Source organism: Saccopteryx bilineata, chromosome 3 (assembly GCF_036850765.1).
Source record: "Saccopteryx bilineata isolate mSacBil1 chromosome 3, mSacBil1_pri_phased_curated, whole genome shotgun sequence".
Taxonomy (NCBI): domain Eukaryota; kingdom Metazoa; phylum Chordata; class Mammalia; order Chiroptera; family Emballonuridae; genus Saccopteryx; species Saccopteryx bilineata.
The window spans coordinates 111,244,596-111,267,239 of record NC_089492.1 but is presented as its reverse complement, the minus strand read 5'-3'; the positions used below and the strand labels follow the sequence as shown (position 1 = coordinate 111,267,239).

Below are 22,644 nucleotides of genomic sequence, written 5' to 3'. Positions count from 1 at the left end.
CTAAATGTAAAGATAAAACCATAGCAATTAGAAAAAATTATGAGTGATTTCCTTTTAACCTGAGAATGAGGTTAACTATGTTAGGTTTCCTAACTATGACTCCAAATCTTGAAGAATTAAAAAAAACTAAAAAATTTGACCATGTTAAATAAAAATCTCTTGCATGATGAAAAACACCATAGCAAAATCAAAAGATGAATGATAAACTAAGAAAAAATATCTGCAAAATGTAGACAGAGGACAAATAATCCTAATATATAAAACAGTACTTTCTGTGTGAAATTTCATTTTAGAGAAAGAAAATAGTTCATGAGGGAAAATTCTTATAGAAGAATTCTAGCTAATATAAAGAATAACAGAATTAGAAATATTGTCATTTTTAATTCTTAAATAATCGATTCAGCCCACAGTTGTAAATGGATGCTACAACCATTGATGTGAAGCTTTATAATGGAAGGATGAGGCTGATGCTACTGGAACCCACAAGTGAGCTGCGTATTAGTAAGAGGAGAACCACCAGGCATTTCACGCAGTGGTATACTACAGGGTGTGCTGGAGGAGGGCCTGCCCTGGGGAGAGGAAGTCCATCCCTGACACTGTTAGAATTGTTGGTTCATGGGAAATAAAAACACAGATTGGCTTTTAGTTGGTTTCATTATTCTTTAAAAATCATCACATCAAAATTACAACTAAACTACAGAACAACCATCATTGAGAACTGTCTGAAAGCTAGCTTAATAGAACTCCTACAAACTAGGGGTTTATAGAAGAAGCGATGTGGAGACTGATAGGAGGAAAATAGGCTGGTCCCACATCCACAGGGCCAAATAAAAATTGGGAGGGATTTTTTTGGTTGGAGGAAAATCCCCACAGATCTAAATGGTTAATATAGCTTTTAGAGAAAAGATACTAGAGAAAACTGAAATAAAAATTAACAGGTGTAAAAAATTTACATTTCCTAGATAGAAAAGAGCAGTTTTGTTTGCTTGTATCTGTACAATGTCAAATACTTAAAGAAGAAAATATTTTTAAGAGCATTTTTTAGTTTCCATATAATTTCTTGGTATAGAAAACACAGCAATATTGTTTCCATTGTGGCTGAAGTTCTAAGCTGACCGATGATGGCATGCAAATATTTAATTGATGTCTACATCTAAATAAAGAATACTCATTGAATGCTTCTGTTATTCTCCTTTAGACATGCATTAAAGTTGTAGGGAAATTGCCTGCAACTGTGTGTGTAAGAAAAACTAAGTGGAAATGTAGTACTCTAGCTGCTGGGAACTACCATTGTCACATGGAAGAAACCTACTCAAGACACAAATTGAAGTCAAGAGGGAGAGGGGGAGGCTTGACAAAGGAGGCAAAGAAGACCTGAATTCCTTCTCCCTTAGCTTTTATTGGTCAGAAGCAGAACAGAGGTAACATGATTATAAGGGAGGTAGGCCAGGTGATAAGGGGAAAGAATGACTAATGGCCTTTTTGCTGACATGGAGAAAGGTCTAATTTGGGTCAGTACATTCTTTTCTTTTGTTAATTAACGAGCACAAAGGAAGGGGCAATCTAGAACCTCTAGGCTAATTTTCTAAAGCCTGGTCACATGTATTTCTTTGTGTCTGCACAAAGGTCACTCACACACTTTCTTGGTGTTTGCATGCAAAAGACATTCATTCACTCAGGGCTTTTAACTAAAGTTCCCCAATCCAAGTCATAGAGGGTTCAAGGTTAGATGGTGGTTCCCTACATGGAAAGCGTTTCAGCTCCTCAGGCCCGAGTTCTAAATCATTCACCCCTGGGGGGGGGGGTGCACTTCAAACTCTGTCAACAAGCACAGTGGAAGAAGGAAGGAAAGCAATTCTGGAAGCCAAGGGCAGTTAGCTTCAACAGGTGAGTTGGCTTCTGAGTCCCCTATTCCCAACCCTTTTATTTGCATAAAGGCCCAGTCCTATGTGTCATTTTATGTGAGGGTAGCACTTAACAGGAAGACTGAATGAATGTGTGGTTTGTAGTCTATCTCTAAAAAAGATTTATAATGGGGTACAATATAGAACAATAATATAGAGTGAGCCAAATAACATAAATTAGGAGATGGTGAGATGACATATTAGTAACTTAAAAAAAACCCAGACCCAGAGCAGTATGTATTCTATCCCATATATGAATAAAAATAGATAGAAACACAGCTTTCTAGTAGCACAATTTCACGTTAACATTGGCAATATTCTTGTTAAGCACCTTGATAACTGTACCTTTGTCTAACATACCTACTATTCAAACTTCTGAGATGAAACATGTCAATAATAATTAGTCATTGTCACCGTCCCCCCAGTCATGTTCTCAGTGCAATGAAAATCCAAGCAAAGGGACATAGAAGCACCTGATTAATTATTTTGTTATTCTGCCCTGGCCAACACTGTGTTAGGCCATTTATCCACTGCCAGTAGAGATCAGCTTTGGTTTTTAAATGGGTTACTTATATAAATACATTAGACTAAAATCTGAACAACCTAACTTGGCCAGCTTTCTCAGTGGTTAGAGCATTGACCTAATGTATGAACATCCCACATTCAATCCTGGTCAGGGCATACAGGAAAAGTGACCATCTGTTTCTCCCCCCACCCCTTCACTCCTCTTCTGCTCCTGTAGTCAGTGGCTCAATTGGTTCAAGCATCGGCCTCAGGCACTGAGGATAGCTCCTTGGTCCAATCAACGGTCTCAGGCACTAAAAATAGCTTGGTTGACTTGATCATTATCCCCAGGCAGGGGCTGCCAGATGGATCCTGGTCAGGGCACATGTGGAAATCTGTCTCACTATCTCCCCTCCACTCACCCCCCCAAAAAAAATCTGAACAACCTTTAAGAGGAAAAAAAAGACTAAAATTTAATTTGTAATGAAGGTGACTGTAATCATTCATGAAAATCAGTAAAGATGCAAAATAATTATTCCAATAGATTGGATCAAGGCTCACAGAGACCTTATAGTAAGAACTCTGTGAGCCAATTCTTATTTTCTCTTATTTCTCTGAGCTGATAAAAAGTAGGTTCATTTAAACATTTTCACAATGGAGGGGTGACTTTTGAGAGTGCAGGGCTATGTAGGTGGCACACGTTATCCCTGGCCAGGCCATCATGGCTACCAATTGTGCCCCCCTCCGTACCCGGAAATATCACACCATGGGTGAGGGGTGTGTTATAGAATAATGCCGCCTGCCAGAAGCTGATTCATTGTTAGGCCTTGCTAGTGACATTGCTGGCTATGACTGAGGGACCTTACTGAGATAGCCGTTCTCCGAGAATAAATTAGGCTGTCTCAGGAGCCAGGGTGACTCTTGGAAGCCAGGTAGAACACTCATTGAGGCATTACTTCTTTTTCTTTGTCACTTTTTTCATGCATCTGTTTTTCAACATTTTGTTTATTTAAGCACCCTAACTTAAGGCCAGAAATAGGATTTTTTTCTGGTTACTTATTATAGAAAATTGATTATTGTTAATATTATATAAACAAACATTTATGCAAATATTCATTGTTTATTTATTCATTTAAAACCTAATGGTCTTCCAATCCAAAGAACTAAAATAATCCTGGAAAGTCCTTCCTGGAAATAGCACTGGTCAATATCACAATTGCAAAAATGTTCTCTGCACACAATTCTGTAAGTGTCCTGTGTCAGGAATGTGATATAAGGCTTGGGAGCAAGTCCAAAAATAAATTGTATTATTAACATAATGGATTAAGTTGATTTGTGTTAATTAAATTAAATAGAAGTAACACTATCTACCGTGCATACCAAGTATATACTATTTAATGTTAATAAATATTGCTTTCTTCCACGTCCATAATGCTTCTGGTGTACAACTGGTGAGCTGCCCACAGTGCGGAAGGCTTTTGAGGAGAACTGCGTTTCTGTTGCTTTTGAAATGGAGACATGTGCTCTGCCTGGCATTACCTGCTAATGCAGATGGCATATTATCAGAAATACTAACTGAAATTTGGTTTATTTGTCTAGGAGGAAAGCAGATATCTGACTAGGACCCAAACCAGGGTCCTAGAGGGGAGTGATACAAAGTGAAAAACTAGAGAACCAGAGACGAAGAGAAAAACCACGTGGACAGAGGATTTATGAGCTGCCGTTTGCTGCCAGGAAGTTTGCCTTAATAGCAGTAGTCAGAAAAGCTTCTCTTTTTCTCCCAAGACTGTCAGATGGAGTCCTCCAGGCTCCATCTGCTTCTCCTCTGAATCTCCAGCAATTTATAGATCTTCACTCATTAACTCAAATTGCAAAAAAAAAAAAAGGGGGGGACAAAAAACAAACAAACTACATTTCCCCCCACTTAATATTGCAGAAGAAAATATTAATTTAAAAAGTATGTATTGGGATTCAAAGTTACTCACTTAAAAATGATTTTATCTTGCAAAATAGAAAGTTGGTCAATGCAAGGAAGAACTAGTAGAGAGATGAAGTGATATCATGCCTCAGGCAACAAATTGTAATACTGGGCCTTGGCTGCCAACTATTTTGACCGCTGACCACGGTTGGCAAAGAGCTATGCCCAATGTTAGTCGTGGAAAATTATGTTCAGACATCGGGCTGATTCAGCAGGGAAGGAGGTGGGGGCGAGGGAAAACAGGTGGTCTGTAAACAGCAGTCAGTCCTGAAAAGTCTATTTATAAGATGGGGAGATTAGGAAACAATTTGCTTGCTTTGAAAGCGAGTGGCAGATGCACACGTCGGGGCCTCCTATCCAGCATGCCACAGCTTCATGACAAATGGGACTCCTGACTCTGGTGACATTGACAATCCTTCACCAGATGCTAAGACAGTGGGAAAACAAGGCGCAAGGCACAAGCCTGAAAAAAGCTGCTTTTCTGTTGCTCGTAAAAAGCTTTGAAAAAGATGATGCATATATTACTAAAAGCAAAGTTCTGAATAACTCTCTGGAAAGGATTTCAGAGTTATCCAATTTCCAGAAACAAACATTAGCTGCTCTAGGCACCAAGAAATATTGCAAACAGTTTGCACTTGGGTGTTAAGCTTTCTGTGCGAATTTCATCTGAGTTGGAAGATGAAATCTCACCGGAAAACAGAAACTACTGACCTATGCTGCAGCGTGATAATCAGCAGGATGCCGTCAGTCCTCGGCAGTTCTTACCTTGTCGTGGCTATCTTTTCTCCCTTTTTCCAGTCCCAAAATACAATACTGTGAAAATCGTCTAAACCAACCGACACCAGACATTTTCCATCGGCTGTATGAAAACAATACAAACATCAAATGACTCATTTTGTCCATGAGAAACGGAAACATTTTATATACTATAAAGAGGAATGAGGAATTGACCTTAAGAATATTGTTAGGCTCAAATACACTAGAAGTATCATACATACTAAAGAAACCCCACTAAATGAAATGCATAATTAGTAACAGTTGAGATTCTTAATGCATAACAACTGGTTGCTGAATGAAATCACTGACCCTACATTCCAATCTTAGACACAGGGCTAAGGGAAGCCTCTCAGGTAAGTCACGACAACCTTGTCTATTTTGTGACAGACAAATCTCATGACGTTTACTGGAGGAGCCACTTGGCTTTGTGACTCAGTCTATTTTCAGCTCTAAAAAATTGGGCTCTGGCCTGACCTGTGGTGGTGCAGTGGATAAAGCACAGACCTGGAATGCTGAGGTCGCTGGTTTGAAACCCTGGGCTTGCCTGGTCAAGGCATATATAGGAGTTGATGCTTCCTGCTCCCTACCCCCTAACCTCCTCTCTAAAATAAATAAAAGTTAAAAAATAAATAAAAAACTGGGTTCTGTTGAACCCTCCAAGATAAAAGTATTTAGAAACTAATTTTTTTTTTTTTTCTGAAGCTGGAAATGGGGAGAGACAGTCAGACAGACTCCCGCATGCGCCCGACCGGGATCCACCCGGCACGCCCACCAGGGGCGACTCTCTGCCCACCAGGGGGTGATGCTCTGCCCCTTGCCGCGACCAGAGCCACTCTAGTGCCTGGGGCAGAGGCCAAGGAGCCATCCCCAGTGCCCGGGCCATCTTTGCTCCAATGGAGCCTTGGCTGCGGGAGGAGAAGAGAGAGACAGAGAGGAAGGGGGGGGGGTGGAGAAGCAAATGGGTGCTTCTCCTATGTGCCCTGGCTGGGAATCGAACCCGGGTCCCCCACACGCCAGGCCGACACTCTACTGCTGAGCCAACCGGCCAGGGCCTTAGAAACTACATTTAACTTCAAAAAAATGCTTAATTATTTTCCATTTCAAATGTAGTATGCTTATTACAAGACATTTTAGAAAGTATGAATAGAGGAAATTTTAAAATCATCTGAATTTCTAGGTTTACATTTGATGCATAACCTGTTGGTTCTTTCCTCTACATAAATGTACTTTAAAAAACAAAACAGGGTCATCCTGAACATACTATTATCTAATCTTTATTTTTTATAATATGAACACTTTCCTTTAGTATTAAATATTATTTATAATATCAATGGTTACTCTACTTTGGTTATTAAGGTGGTTTTCTAAAAAAAAAAATTTTTTTTAAACATGTAAAATTAAATTTGAAATCCAAATGGTTCATTTGCTTCTTCCTCCAAGGCAGAAAATGGTGGTCATTAAACCTCTCCTTTGCTGCCTCCTGGCAAAGCTAGACTCACAGGACCAGTGTCTCTGGGCCAGCTGTGCACTGGCTGGGGGGCAGGTGACAGAGCTCACTGTGCATCAGCTCAGCAGGGCGTCTGCTCTCACTACAGAGGACCAGCAACACTGGGGTCAAGAAACACAAGGACGTGATGAACTGCTTTGGCCCACTCCACTCCGGCTCTCAACCAGCAGTTTCAAAGGCAGGCCAGGGGCAGATGCATGCAAAGTTCGGGTGGCCAGGAAAACTGAGGGAAGCCTAGGCTTGACCTGTGGTGGCGCAGTGGATAAAGTGTTGACCTGGAACACTGAGGTTGCCGGTTCGAAACCCTGGCCTTGCCTGGTCAAGGCACACATGGGAGTTAATGCTTCCTGCTCCTCCCCCCTTCTCTCTCTCTCTCTCCTTTCTCTAAAAATGAATAAAATCTAAAAAATAAAAATAAAAAGAATCTGAAGGAAGCCTAGCTAAACTGGAATTTCAACTAAGCAAGGAATAATTTCTTAGTGTATGTCCCATGTAATATTTATATTTACATTGCACATTTATGCAAACAAAATATATTTTTAAAAGTATTTGTATGAAATTCAAATTTTACTGGACCTCCTGTTTTTCTTATTAGCTAAATCTGGCAATCCTCCCCTAAGTTCTGGCAGCTGCCCAACCTGTGAGTGCCCTCACCTGGGCCAGAGACCCACCCCTCCGACCACCTGGGAACAGTGGTCTGCTTCATTTCTGGAGGGAAAAGGAGAGGAAGAGGAAGGAGGGCCTGGTTTAACAAACCAAATCCTCCCCAATCCTTGACCACTGCGAAGTATGAAGCAAGGATTTGAAAGCGACATTAATCCTTTCCAGCTACTAGGCTACAGTAATATCAAAGACATTCACACTTTCCTACAGGGCTAATCACCCCCAAGTGATAATCGTAAACAAATGTGCTTTCTAAATCACAACTAATGATAACGTCCTTAGGCCTAAATGTTACTAAGCTTTAACTTGGGCAAGGTCTCTTTTTATGTATTTGGGAGAAGGGACTTGTAATGACCTCCAGTTCATTACCAACATTACTTTTCCCATATCTCTCGGTATGGCCTGGTTATGTTTCTATATTAGCATGCCTTTGTATTGGGTGATTTTATTTTTATTGCAGTCTTGTCTCTCTTTTTAGATTATAAGCTTTTTAAGGTTTATAGTCATCACGTCAAGCCTCCCCTGTGACCCTCACACTGAGTTGGTTTTCCCGGAATGTCAGTGATCCTGGTGACATCAGGGAGGACAAAGAAGGTGAAGATGAGATGTGCAGCTGGCTGGTGTGAAGGGAAAGGAAATGTGCTATGTTATCTAGCTATAAAAATTTTAAATTGTTTTAATTACCATTCCTTTCAAAAACACTGCACAAATATTCAAGGTCTCTCTTTGCAGTCATTAATTCTACATTTTGTATTCCTTTTAAATCTGCGTAGCTATTTTAATATGCCCTTTATAGAATGCAAGCATCCACACTTTAAAGATGATAGCTTTTAAAGTTTTATCTCTTTTGAAGAAAGCCCCAGGGTAAGTTGATTTTCACTTTTTTTTAACTACAATTTCTGCAGGTCCCCATCAACCTGTCCTCACAGTTACACCACCTGCCCACCCAAGAAGAGTATCACGGCTTGAGTAGCAATGGAAGAAACACTACAAAACCAGAGGCACCTCAACACCATACCTCTTCTTCAGGATAACGGCTTTTTCTTTTTCTTTTTCAATTTAGGTTTACACTCAATTACTATTTGGTATTAGTTTCAGGTGGTTAGACAATCATATGCTTTAAGTGCTCACCTGGCACCATACATAGTTATTACAATACTACTGACTATATTCCCTATGCAGTACTTGACGCCCCCATGAATAGTGACTTTTCTTCAGTTCTGAAGGTTTAGGCTATTTCTACATACTACATAGTTTGGAAATTTAATTTGGCTACTTTTCAGTTCTCAGTTTTCATTCTCCCCCACAGAGGCTTGACCTTAGCTTTGAAAATCCATTGTTCCTTGACCAGTTAGTTTGAGTTTTGTTGGGGGGTTTTTTCAGCCATATTTTTAGAGTCTAGGACTCTAGGTAATGGCCTTTCAAATCTTTCCAGTCACAATATGTATTAATTATGGATATTTTACGATAAAGTCCAGAAATAACTCTAAGGCACTTAATGTCAACAGTAAAGGGCAAATCAGAAAGAGAAAATTTTTATTCAATTACAAGTTGGTCCCCATATTCAAGGCTCATAAAAAAATGCATACGCTTTTCTTTCTTGCAGAATTGAACACAATGAAATCATATTAGTCTTAGAGGTGCCCTTGTGGAAATCAGTATTATTCAATGAAGGTTTTACAAAATATGAGAATGGTATTTAGGTTAGAAAATATTTACGTGGCTGGGCTGAACCTTTCTCTTTTTAATCTGGTTTTCTCTTCATGTGGAAGCACTTTCCTTACCATAAGCACAAAAACAAAAGACAACTGTTTTCCCTGGTTAGTGATGATAACGTCACATAGTTAAAGAGCTGACCAAATAAGTGATATAAAATAAATTCACTCCTTCTTGTTAACATAATATAGACTTATGGATTATGTTATAAGAAATGGTTTTGATTAAAAATATCTTTTTTTTTTTTTTTTTTTTTACAAAGTCAATGTCACAGAGCAGTGTGAAAAAGATGGTCTCGCAATAAATGGTGCAGGGTCAATAGGATATCCATATGGAAAAAAGTGAAGCTTTTAGAAGATAGCACTGGAAAATATCTTGTGACTCTGGGAAAGGCAAAGGTTTACTGAATAGGACATAATGGTACTGATATTAAAAAAAATGTATAAATTAGACTACACCAAAGTCAAGCGCTTCTGTTCATCAAAAGACACTAGTAAGACAGCAGAAAATCAAGTCATAGAGGGAAAGAAATATTTTCTGACATATTACGGAAAAGAATTTCTATCTAGAAATAAAGTAAAATTAAATTTAAAATATTAAAATTTCTTTGTTTGCTTCAGAACAGTGGCAAGAATAGATAAATCTAAATCCTCATGTATATCTGCTCGTTTTTTGTCTAGTTTTCACGTCATTTGCCTGCTTTGTACTTCCATGACAATTTTTTTCTCTAATAAGAGACAGATGCTCTATCAGTATGTTTCCACAACACCTCCCAAAATGAGCTGACTTGTAAGAGGCAGGTGGATGCAGTCTCCTGAGCCACAGAGACAGGGCCACCAGCTGTATGATGACCAATGTTGGTGCCCTGTTTACATGGTTAAACAGGAGAATCAAATCTCCTCTCTCGGGAATCTGACTTACTGTTCCATGCAGTTCTAGCTCTGCATTTGCTACTGTTTGACTTTTCCCTGGGCCATAGCACCAAACCCTCTGGATCTCCATTCTCAGCCTATAAAAGGGTGCAGGGGTCTGTTTAAGACTAAAGTTGTATTGTTACACAAAGTACTGTCAATAAAATTAAACCAAAGAGGCCTCAGCTCACACCTTCAGAAGGTGCCATGGAGACGACAAAGGTCAATCCACCACAATTCATCTGCATGTAACTACTCAAGGTGATAGATCTAACACAGTGGTTCTCAACCTTTCTAATGCCATGACCCGGCAATACAGTTCCTCATGTTGCGGTGACCCCAAACCAAAAAATAATTTTGGTGGCTACTTCATAACTGTAATTTTGCTACAGTTATGATTCGGAATGTAAATACCTGATATGCATTATGTATTCTCATTGCTACAAATCAAATATAATTTAAACATAGTGATTAATCACAAAAACAATATTTAATTATATATTGAGAAATATTTATTACTAATGGACCTCCTTACCTAGTGTATTGGGGCTACCATTCCGTAAATAGCTGCTTAACTAATGGATCTGTTTTTTCCAAATTAGTGGCAAGTTTCCTATATAGAACAGTGTGAACTACGTCATAGAACACACTGCAGTTTCTGCACAGCATGGTATCTTTCAGGGCTCTTTCACACTATAAAGCAGCGGTTTCTGCGGTGGAATCCACATCTCATTTACTTCAATGGGAGACCCGTGGATTCCGCAGAAGAGAGATCCCCTGTACGGCAGAAATGCAGTTCCGACACATTTCTTCCTCTCCTATTCAAGTCAATGGGAGGCTGCAGCAGATTCCGCTCAAATATAGAGCATGTTGCTTAATTTTTTCCACGCTAGAACTTTTCCTAGAGCAGAAAAATTCCAAAGGTGGAATCCGCCACCCCCAATAGCCTTCTATAGGAGGCAGATCTTTTACACTGCAGAATCCGCACAGCAGATTCCTCAGTGTGAGGCCTCTTTCAGTCTATTGGGGGTGGCGGATTCCACCTTTGGAATTTTTCTGCTCTAGGAAAAGTTCTAGCGTGGAAAAAATTAAGCAACATGCTCTATATTTGAGTGAAATCTGCTGCGGCCTCCCATTGACTTGAATAGGAGAGGAAGAAATGTGTCGGAACCTGTCATTTCTCCACCTCTTATTGAAATCAAAAGGAGGCTGTGGCGGATTGTGTGGTAACCCGAGATTCTCGGGAGCTCTCTTCCACAAAATCTGCCGCACTCCCAATGAAATCAATAGGAGGCGGATTCAATGCCGGAAACCGCTGATTTCAGCAGTTTCCTCATTTAGAATATGGGAAAATAGTGGGAGATATGGGAGATAATTATACATTGCGGAACAGTGTGAACTACATCTTATAGTGGTCTCTTATAGTATAAGACCGATGTAGTTCACACTGTAAATGTATGGTGCTTTGTGTAAGTGTAAGCTGCTTTGTGTACTGTGTAATGCAGGGGTCCCCAAACTTTTTACACAGGGGGCCAGTTCACTGTTCCTCAGACCGTTGGAGGGCCCAACTATAAAAAAAACTATGAACAAATCCTTATGCACACTGCACATATCTTATTTTAAAGTAAAAAAATAAAACAGGAACAATACAATATTTAAAATAAAGAACAAGTAAATTTAAATCAACAAACTGACCAGTATTTCAATGGGAACTATGCTCCTCTCACTGACCACCAATGAAAGAGGTGCCCTTCCAGAAGTGCTGCGGGGCCAGATAGCCTCAGGGGGCCGCATGCGGCCCACGGGCCGTAGTTTGGGGACCCCTGGTGTAATGATTACACACAAAGCACCTTACACTTACACAGTATTGTGTGTATGGTGTGTGTACTGTTTTTACATTATTAACCTTTTTCACACCAGCAGGCTGTCTCTCAGGCTCTCTTGGCTCTCCGCTTCTTGCCTCTCCGCCTCCTAGGCTTCTGTCCTCCGGTGCTTGCTGCACCCGCCCACTGATGACGTCAGCAAGCGCCGGACACACGTAATGCGCTGCTATGGACAAGCAGCCGGGCTGCTATGGACTGTGGAGCGTTCCCCCCACTTCCCCCGCCCTTTAGGCCCTGGACGGATGATGCAATCACATCTGCACATGACCGCAGGCATTCAGTTTGGAACGCACGTTCATAAGGCGTGAGTTCAAGCTGAATAGCGCTGCTGCAGATGGTAGCGCGGCTTCTCAGTGGCTAAAGCCATCGGAAATATGTATTTTCTGATGGCTTTAGGAGACCCCTGTGTTTTGGTCGTTGGATCCCCACCGGGGTCGCGACCCACAGGTTGAGAACCGCTGATCTAACAAGACATAGTAGTGAAAGTTCTTCTGGAATAGTCCTTAATATCAGTACATTCCAAAATTATCAACTAGTTTCCTTTCTGCCTTTTATATATTAACATGATACTTAAACTCTAATACAAAAATCTAATTTTCCAAAATCAAAAATAACACATTTACTGAATAAATGGTCTCTTTCCCAGTGACTGTTATCTGGGAAATAGAAAATGTAATGTTAAAACTGAAAGTATACTTTTAATGCAGAATATATTTCATATCTAGGGATTTATTTGCCCAAGACAAGAATTAGAAGCAGTGGCAGAGTCAACTTCTCCACCTCCTCCTAGAATATCTGGTTTCTCTGCCTTGGCAGTGACATGTAGGGTTGCTTTACAAGAGAAAGATTTCTAAGTTTACTTAATGTATTGCTCTCTCTTTTATGAAACTACTAAGCCCAGAAGAGATGTGAGCTCTTAGAAATATAGAGACCAAGTTACTGGGTACCAGCTTACTAACTCATCTCATAATTAATGTCTTTGATCAACATTCCTTTAGCCTGACCAGGCAGCGGTGCAGTGGATAGAGTGTCAGACTGGATGTGAAGGACCCAGGTTCGAAATCCCAAGGTCGCTAGCTTGAGCACAGGTTCATCCAGCTTGAGCGCGGGCTCATCCGGCTTGAGTGGTTTAAGTGTGGGGCCGCTGGCTTGAGCGTGGGATCATGGATGTAATCCCATGGTCGCTAGCCTGAGGCCAAAGGTCACTGGCTTATGCAAGGGGTCACTCACTCTGCTGTAGCCCCCGCCCCAGGTCAAGGCACATATGAAAAAGCAATCAGTGAACAACTAAGGTGCTGCAACAAAGAATTGATGCTTCTCATCTTTCTCTCTTCCTGTCTGTGCCCATCTGTCCCTCTCTCTGACTCCCATCTCTGTCAAAAAAAGCAAACAAAAAACCCCCACATTCCTCTAATTCCTGTCTCTAAAGGTATTTAAGTAACAAGTTAGTTTTTTTGAGTCTTCTAAATGAAAAGAAAATTAATCTATTCTATGGAAAAATCTAATGATTATTAAATTCTATTTATATTACTGTAAATTACTTGCAACTCTGTTTACATGTTTATACATACATTTTCAGATAAAATCAGTGAATAAATGCTAATTTGAGTTCTATTTTTCTTTTACTTAACTTGATACACTGAAATGTATATAAAATACACGTAGTCCACATATTTGTCATTTTGAATTATAGCTTTTATTATATGGTGCCAAATTTTTTGCTAGAATTATTGAGTCAATTTTCAATGCTGTCAAAAACACGAATATATTAGACTCTTTAGTACACATTTAAGTTCTATATTTCAAATTTATTTTCCTACTTTAATAGGTGTTTTATCACTCCTGTAGAGCAAATTTATTAATATTATATTCATATTAAGTATACACATATGTATCTGCTAGCAAACTTAATTTTAGGAAAAGGGCAGTGTGGCCATTGAGGAGTAGAACTATAAAAAGTGCAGAAGAAATTCATTCACATAATTGAAATAGAGCCATATATAAACTCAAATTAGGGCTTCCATTTAGATTGTACCGCTTTATCAAGAATACATGGCACACCTACTGTAAAACTGCATGTCCATCAAACTTGGGGAAGGTTAGGACTTTGTATTAAGTATTTATTGGCTGTATTATCTGGACTTTCAACTGGCAGGTGGTATGCTAAGTAGTTCTCTTTCCCTTGACATTCATTCCTTCTCTACCTCAAATGCTCACTAGTGTACAGTGTAAACTGCTTAGCTTTGATTTTTACCAAATCAATAACCAACAAAAGTGTAATTGTAATAATGATTTAACAACTCATATTTGTACAGTAGTCTACAATATGTGGGAATGTGTGTGTTATATATAAAAAAATAAAAACTCAACACTGTCCCATGTTATTGATTAGAGAATAAAGAATAACTTTCACCTCAACATGGTGAAAATGTGAAGTTCTAATAGTAATAGTTAAAATCAAGAAAAAGTACTCTAAGAAAAACTTTATTTGTCCATTTATTCATTTACTCACAACATTTTTGTGACCGGAACACTACACGTGCAGTGGCAAACAGAGGTGAGCTCTGCTGCCCAAGCCGCTTGTTATATGTGAAGGGCGTAGCTGTCGACACAAATATACTACATGGACTTTAAGAGGTACCAGACAGCAATGACAACAATGGGTTAAGGGATGTGGAATAAGGGATACATTATTTCTCCCTGGAAGAATGGAGGAAAAATACTTTCAGTTTAGTCTTAAAAGATGGTAGGACTCGAACAGACACATGGCAACAGCATGAGCAAAGGACAAGAGTGCATTTAGTTCTACAGCTAGGTGGGTGTAAAGGAGCATGAGCGGGTTAGTGGGTGAAAACACTGCAAAGAGAGGCTGACCAGATCATGGAAGGCCATGAATGTCCAGCCAAGTCATCAGCCCTGAGTCAGACAACCAAACAGAGTCCACGTGGTGGCAATGTGCCTGTGCTGCCCAAGACTGCGGAAGTGTGGACGATGACTAGAGGGAAGTTCAGATGGCATCAGAGCCAGCCTTACGACCAGGGCACAGGTGAGAAACAGTGAGGGTCTGAACAAAGAGAGTGAGGGATACAGTAGAGAGACTGGGGTTGTGCAGTCATGGCACTTAATGACCAACATTATACATATTGCACATATGAATGTTAATGGATTTTAGAAGAAGGAAATTATAGAATCATTTTTTTATAGAAAAGTTAAGAATTTTTTCGAACTGATCAAATTTCTACTGTTGGGATTACTACAAATTTCTAGATATTATAAATACACCTTTTGTGATGGGTCCTCAGTCTCCAATTCTAGCTTAAGAAAATGGCCTCACTCTTAAGAAAATTATATCAGTTAGTATTTTTTTTTTATATTAGTGTGTTTAAATTTTAAATTGAAAAGATGGAAGCTTCAGTTCTATTTTTCAATATAAAATTTATCCCCAAAGCACCAGTGTTGTAAAGTGGCCCTTCACAGAGAACTTACAGCCCTTCCTCTAGTTCTTTATCATTTAAAGCGCAAGTGCTGGGCTCCCACTTACTCGCGCAAAGTTAAAATTGATGGTCTGAGTCACTGCCAGACATTTGCAACTAAGTCTTTCAACAGCAACAGCTGCTCTGAATTTCAAATCGTTCAAGCAAATGCAGAACACAGCGGGGAGCTCAGGGTAATGACTTGGGAGAGAGGAAATGAGGCAGACAAGGATGTGTAACCTGAAGGCCACCTTTCTTTCTGAGGGATTAGCATAGCCGATTTTCAGTCTAAGACTGGCGAGCTGATACACAAACAGAACTTAACTAAATAGGAGAATATCAGAAAAAGAAAAAAAAATTTCCAAGGAAACGCAGAACCACTCATCAATGACCAGTGGAAGACGGGCTTACCTGAAAAATCAAGGGCACACACTCCTCTCTGATGTTGTCCTTTCAACAGCGACAAACATTTCAGAGTCTGCGTGTCCCACACATGAATGGCAGCATCTCTTCCAACCTTAAATAACAGGATGAGTATATTAATTACTTACAAATTATCATAAGAATAATTATGTTCTTTAGAGTCTAATACTGCTCGGGAATAAAAAACCACATGTTTGGAGAGTAGGAAGACCCTCAGAAATCATCTGACCCAACTCAATTATTTTCCACATGAGGAAACTGAGACAGGAAGAGTCTAAGAAGATTGTTCTGGCATCAAGTTGGGTGCCAGGAGAGCCTAACCTAGTGCACGGCTCCTAGTGGAGGGACTTCTAAAACTCCAATTCCAATATCTACTGTCATTTGTTGTCAGTTCGCTCTACTTTTCTCGACTCCACACAAGATTCCACTTCTTGGCCAAGGAAGTCAGCAGTACACTGTCATCAGAGTGCTTTAACCTGTATCACTTACTTTTCCCATTTCAAGAAGCCTGCCCTGCCTGACCAGGCAGTGGCGCAGTGGATAGAGCATCGGACTGGGATGCGGAGGACCCAGGTTCGAGACCCCGAGGTCGCCAGCTTGAGTGCGGGCTCATCTGGCTTGAGCAAAAAAAAAAAAAAAAAGCTCACCAGCTTGGACCCAAGGTCGCTGGCTCGAGCAAAGGGTTACTCCGTCTGCTGAAGGCCCATGGTCAAGGCACATAAGAGAAAACAATCAATGAACAACTAAGGTGTCGCAACGAAAAACTGATGATTGATGCTTCTCATCTCTCTGTGTCTGTTTGTCTGTCCCTATCTATCCCTCTCTCTGACTCTCTCTCTCTTTGCCTCTGTTAAAAAAAGAAAGCCTGCCCTGCTTCTCCCCTGGAAATGAGTTTCATGGCTCAATTCTCTATCGTTAAGGTGGAGTGTCCTTGAGGGGATACAAGTGTCTATCACACTAATTCTCAGTAATAAAGATAAACAAAAGTCATATGGTTTTCCTCTCTTACAATTCATAGGTTGGGAAATCTGTTGAGTACGATGGTTCTAAAAGGAAAGACAGGACGTAAAGTCATGGCGTAACTGAGCAGACTCCCATCAACTCCTACACTGGTCTGTCAAGGCTCCGCTACTCCTGCAGTGGCGACTGGCTCCTTGTCGCTGGTTTGCCTCCCACCAGTTACGGTGTAAAATGCACTGTTTCCTCTATGGGTTTTCTTTCAAAGGGAGATTATTGAATACCTATGAATCAAGCATCATCTGTCTATAAGACAAGACAAAAAAGGGAGGTGGGATGGGACTGGGAAGAGTGAAAAGGCAAAGCAGTGGTCAATTATTTATAAAACTTAGTAATAATGTCAGCCCATGCAGAATAGATGGTCTAGTTTTCATTTGGAGGGGCTAACAGAGCCATCCACTGTGTCAGTTAATGGCTCTTTTCTTTTACAAATAAATAAAAGCTATGGAGTATTCTCCTCCAAAATGCACTTTTCAAGGGTTGACTCCCTTCCTGTGCTTTCATCCAATGAGCTCACGAATGCAGTGTATAAACCCTGTTCAAAGACTTCTACCTCCTGCATGTCAAGTCTCAGAAACAGTTGTCTCGTGTAAACTGTTGGGCAAATGAGTTTGTAAAATTTGTATTTTTTGAGTTTGCTTACTTATATTGTTAAAAAATGGCACTGGGCAGCCACATGTGTGCTTGCCCTCAGAGCAGGGCAGTTGATTGCAAATTGCTGATTGCATTCCTGCTTGGGAGGGGCCATTGTTTTGCTAATGTTTGCTGGAGGAGGGGTCTTTGTAGGCCCAGCCAGTTTTTGCAGGGAGAGTGAGAAAATGCAGAGTGCTCAAGAAGCCAGTTTTGTAGAGAGAAGTGCAGATGTGGAAACGGGAGCTCTGGATGAGGGGGAATCAGTCTTCCCTGCCTGTTTGCTCATCTGCCAGTGCAAGACTTGAATAAACGAAATGGCTCACCATCTTTTGGTTCCCCTGCTTCTTCACCGTCTGCCCCGAGTCCAATGAGAACCTGCATGGCCACGATGGCGGCTCCCACTGGCCTTACATAAACCTTTGACCTTCATTCAAAAGTTTGTTTTTTCTTTTTTTAATTAAGTGAGAGGTGGGGAGGCAGAGACAGACTCCCACATGCACCCTGACCGGGATCCACCCAGCAAGCCCCCTACCAGGCAATGCTCTGCCCATCTGGGGCTGCTGCTCCACTGCTTGGCAACCAAGCTATTTTAGCGCTTGAGGCAGGCCACTGAGCCATCCTCAGTGCCCAGGGCCAACTTGCTCAAACCATTTTAGCCATGGCTGCAGGACAGGAAGAAAGAGAGAGAAGGGGGAGAGGAGGGGGCAGATAGTCACTTCTCCTGTGTGCCCTGACTGGTTATCGAACCTGGGACTTCCTAACACAGGCCAACACTCTATCACTGAGCCAACGAACCAGGGCCCATTCAGGAGTTTTTCTTAAGAGTTTTCCACTTAGAAACTATTGGGAATCAATTAACCTGCAGTTAAAAACCCATGATAAAACTAAACAAAAGAAGTAATCTACATTGGCAGAAAAGTGTACAAAACTGAAAATACTATTAACATTACTACTTTACTAGAAAGGTAATAAATCTGGCCCTGGCCGGTTGGCTCAGCGGTAGAGCGTCGGCCTAGCGTGAGGAGGACCCGGGTTCGATTCCCGGCCAGGGCACATAGGAGAAGCGCCCATTTGCTTCTCCACCCCTCCGCCGCGCCTTCCTCTCTGTCTCTCTCTTCCCCTCCCGCAGCCAAGGCTCCATTGGAGCAAAGATAGCCCGGGCGCTGGGGATGGCTCTGTGGCCTCTGCCCCAGGCGCTAGAGTGACTCTGGTCGCAACATGGCGACACCCAGGAGGGTCGCAACATGGCGACGCCCAGGATGGGCAGAGCATCGCCCCCTGGTGGGCAGAGCGTCGCCCCCTGGTGGGCGTGCCGGGTGGGTCCCGGTCGGGCGCATGCGGGAGTCTGTCTGACTGTCTCTCCGTTTCCAGCTTCAGAAAAATGCAAAAAAAAAAAAAAAAGAAAGGTAATAAATCTGAGTTTAACAATTCTTTGGTTATTAAGTTAACTTCATCCCTTTCCTTCCCCCACACAAAATGACTGAATACAGGGCTCTGTCTTATAGCTTTTCAATTATAGACTCAATCCAAAGTTTAGGCATTCCAACATTCCAAAATGGTTCCGATAAATTTAGAATTTTTTTTTGAAAGGCAAAAACATAAAATAATAAGTTAGCCTAAATTCACGACTTTAGATTAAAAAAAACAACAACACTTGATGTTATTTAGATTAGTATAAAAAAATGGTTCAGCCTGACCAGGCAGTGGCACAATGGATAGAGTGTCAAACTGGGATGTGGAGGACCCAGGTTCGAGACCCAGAGGTCGCCAGCTTGAGCGCAGGCTCATCTGGCTTGAGCAAAAAGCTCACCAGCTTGGACCCAAGGTCGCTGGCTCAATCAAGGGGTTACTTGGTCTGCTGAAGGCTCACGGTCAAGTCACATATGAGAAAGCAATCAAAGAACAACTAAGGTGTCGCAATGAAACACTGATGATTGATACTTCTCATCTCTCTCTAAGTTCCTGTCTGTCTGTCCCTATCTATCCCTCTCTCTGACTCTGTCGCTGTAAAAAAATAAATAAATAAATAAAGGTTCATTCAATAAACATTCGTTGAGCATTAGTACTCAATTAAGTACTGTGTATTAAACACTGTGTATACTGTGATAAGGAAAGTATATTAAGACTGTGCATTCATAGAACTTACATTATTTGTTTTAGTTAATCTTATTCATAGATAATTCCCATTAAGGTGAGAATCTCTTGGAGGCTTCCCAACAGCATAGTAGGTATTGGTGATTTTCCCTCCAGCATTTACTAAATCTTCAGCTCCTGCCTCAGGTTTATTTCTACCAAGTATTTCCTGAATTTCTAATATGTAAAGTGAAGTGAAAATTAAATCCCCACTCTCTCTGATGAGGCCCCCATCTTAGAGGAGAGATGCATACCTGCCCAGTGGCCACGTAGTCCTTCACTGGATGGATGGTTAGGCTGAGGATGTCATCGTCATGGCCCAGGTACAGCCTCTGGGAGTGCTGCTGCCTGTTGTACACCACGGCGACTGCTGCGATGTGGTAGACCACTTCTCCAGCTTGCGTGTAGAACAGATTGTTTCTACAGTCGTAGCCTCTGTAACTGAAGCACAGGTCCGAGGAACGCCCAGCATTTGAATACACAGTGGGTGAACAGAGCAGAGTGGTCAGAGGGTGAAGCTGGCATATGGACATGCACAAGGAGAAACCCTGGTGTCTTCATAGTTGCTTAACTTCAATGCGGGAGAATGGGCTCTGATCATTTTAATGGCATCTGTTTCTAGATCCTCAGCTACTATCTGTGCTCTTTCTTAAACCTGACCAGTCTGAGAACACACCTGTGGCATTTTACACACAGAGCACATCTCAGTTCAGACTAGCCTCATTTCAAGTGCTCAGTGGATACCATACTGGACAGCACAGACAGTCTTATGGTTACTAAGAACTAAATTTAAATTGAACCTGTGGACATTTTTGAACCAATTGCAGAAGGTATGAAAGGGTAACCAATAAAAGACTTTCAAGCATAAAAAGTATTACACTAGGGTAAAATTCTGTGGGAGAAGTAGAATAAAAATATGAGTTCAAGAAGAAATCTGAATGATAGAAGATTTCCCACTTTTACAGAAGCACTTGTTCATGTATTTTTTAAGTTGATGATGGTGGGCATCAAATATCCACAGCATGTAGGTTCCATTTAAATGAGTAATGTGTTTATAAAACATTAGATATTATGTTCTTTGCAACCATTTGCACTTTTGGATTTCAACTTAAAGTTTAAAGGTTGTAGATAATTCTCAAAATCTCAAAATTATTTGGAGCATATGTTTTTTAAAGAAAACATTGTCCTAGCTGGAGCAAAGCAAACTAGAGCAGGAGTTTGAGGCTGATGGAAACAGAGCAGGTGAGGAGAAGAACATGCAGTTACAACGAGCTGCAGCAGCACATGCACCATGGCAGGACAGGAGTATGAAAAGTCTGGTACACACACGTGATGGCCACAGAACACCGACTGAGAAATCTGGACACAGAATAACGGTTAAAATATTCATCACAAGGAAGCACAAACTGGAGCGAAGAGCCAGCCCGAAGCAGGCAAGCACAGAGAGGGGGACACCCTGGGCCTTGTGACACGGCTGGTGACAGGCCACCCACCCGTGTATGAACTGGAGTTTCAAGCTGTCCTCAGGAGCCTTTTCTCGTTTGAGGAAGGGCACTGCATGGTTTTTCTCTTTACTTTGTTGCTTTAGCTGAGGTAGATCTTCTTTGTAAACCTTAAAGCATAACAAATACATTTAAGTGAGACTCTTTTCTTTCAGGTTTTAAAAACAGTATCTTGACATTCGCAGGAAACTCTTTAAATGCAGGAAATCCCGTTTTTGAGAACATGAGGCTAAAAACAGTCACAAGAGACAAAGGATATAATGATAAAGGGGTTAATTCTAGGAGATATAACAATTATAAATATCTAGGCACTCAACGTCAGAGCACTTAAATATATAAAGCACATAGTAAGAAAACTAAAAGGAGAAATAAACATCAATTCAATGATAGTTGGGGCTGTTATATTCCACTCTCAACAATAGATAGATTAGCCAGAGAGAGAATCCATAATGAAACAGGAGATTTGAACACCAGAAATCAAACAATCTAACAGACATTAATAGAACATTCCATACAATAGCAGCAGAATACACATTCTTCTCAAGTGCACATGAAATATTTTCCAGGAGAGATAGTATGTTAGGGAACAAAACTAGCCTAAACAAATTCAAGAAGATAGAGATGATATGAAGTATTATTTCTAACCTCTATAGTAAGAAACTATTAATCAATAATATGAGAAAAACTGGAAAATGCACAAATATGTGGAAATTAAGCAACACATCCTGAACAACCAATGGATCAGAGAAGAAATCAAAAGGGAAATAAAAAAATATCTTGACACAAAAATTTAAACAACACTTCACAACTAATGGGATATTGCAAAATCAGTCCTAAGAGGAAAGAAGGTTTATAGCTATAAATGCATAATTATAAAAAAGGAAAAGATCTCAAATAAACAACCTAAAGGCCTAAAGGCACTAGAAAAAAAAGAACAAACCAAGCCTAAAGTTAGTAGAGGGGAAGAAATAATAAAGATTAGAGCCAAAATAAATGAAATAAAGACTAGAAAAACAATAGGAAAGAAAAACAAAACTAAAAGTTGTTTCTTTGAAAAGATAAAATTGAGAACATAAGACCTGAGATCAAATTTTATTCTTCTCTAATGAAGACAACTAACAATTTATTGGAGTTAAAAATAATTTTTTCTTGATTTGTTATAGTTCGTAATTTATATCCAGATAATAAGGTATTAATTTTCTAGTAAATAATAAAGGAAATTATTAAAGTTATCAAAATATAAATAGTTATAATTTCTTCTAAAGCAAAAAAAATCTCTTGATTCTGACATTTGCAAAACGTGGACCTCAAGAGTCATGGTAATCACTCTTTGTAATTATTTTCTTTTCATATCCTTATGCATTTTGACAGATCAGACTCTGAGCTACAGAGGGAAGCTCCTGGTCTAACCTAGGACCTAAAATGTGCTGCCAACTGACAGAACATTTTCTACAATTTAATTCAAAAGAATCTAAAAATCAATCTTTTGTCTACCATGTATTTAAGCCCTACTACCAAGATACATCAATTTAACACATTGAAAATTAAATACATGTACAATCCATTAATAATTTCTTAACTTCGTAAGAAAGTTTTCTTTTTTTTTTTTTTTTTTTTACA

At 40.2% G+C, this 22,644-nt stretch overlaps 1 protein-coding gene across 3 annotated transcripts in view; it reads right to left on the bottom strand.

Moving 5' to 3' along the window:
• Positions 1-22,644, bottom strand: part of EML6 (EMAP like 6) — a 283,824-nt gene that overhangs the window by 101,853 nt on the left and 159,327 nt on the right. For all 3 annotated transcript variants that reach the window (XM_066267137.1, XM_066267140.1, XM_066267139.1), the window contains exons 14-17: positions 21,016-21,134; positions 19,777-19,963; positions 15,728-15,833; positions 5,152-5,245 (exon numbers count right to left, since the gene is read on the bottom strand). In XM_066267137.1, the coding sequence (XP_066123234.1) occupies positions 5,152-5,245; positions 15,728-15,833; positions 19,777-19,963; positions 21,016-21,134 (506 nt within the window). The remainder of the gene's footprint in view (positions 1-5,151; positions 5,246-15,727; positions 15,834-19,776; positions 19,964-21,015; positions 21,135-22,644) is intronic.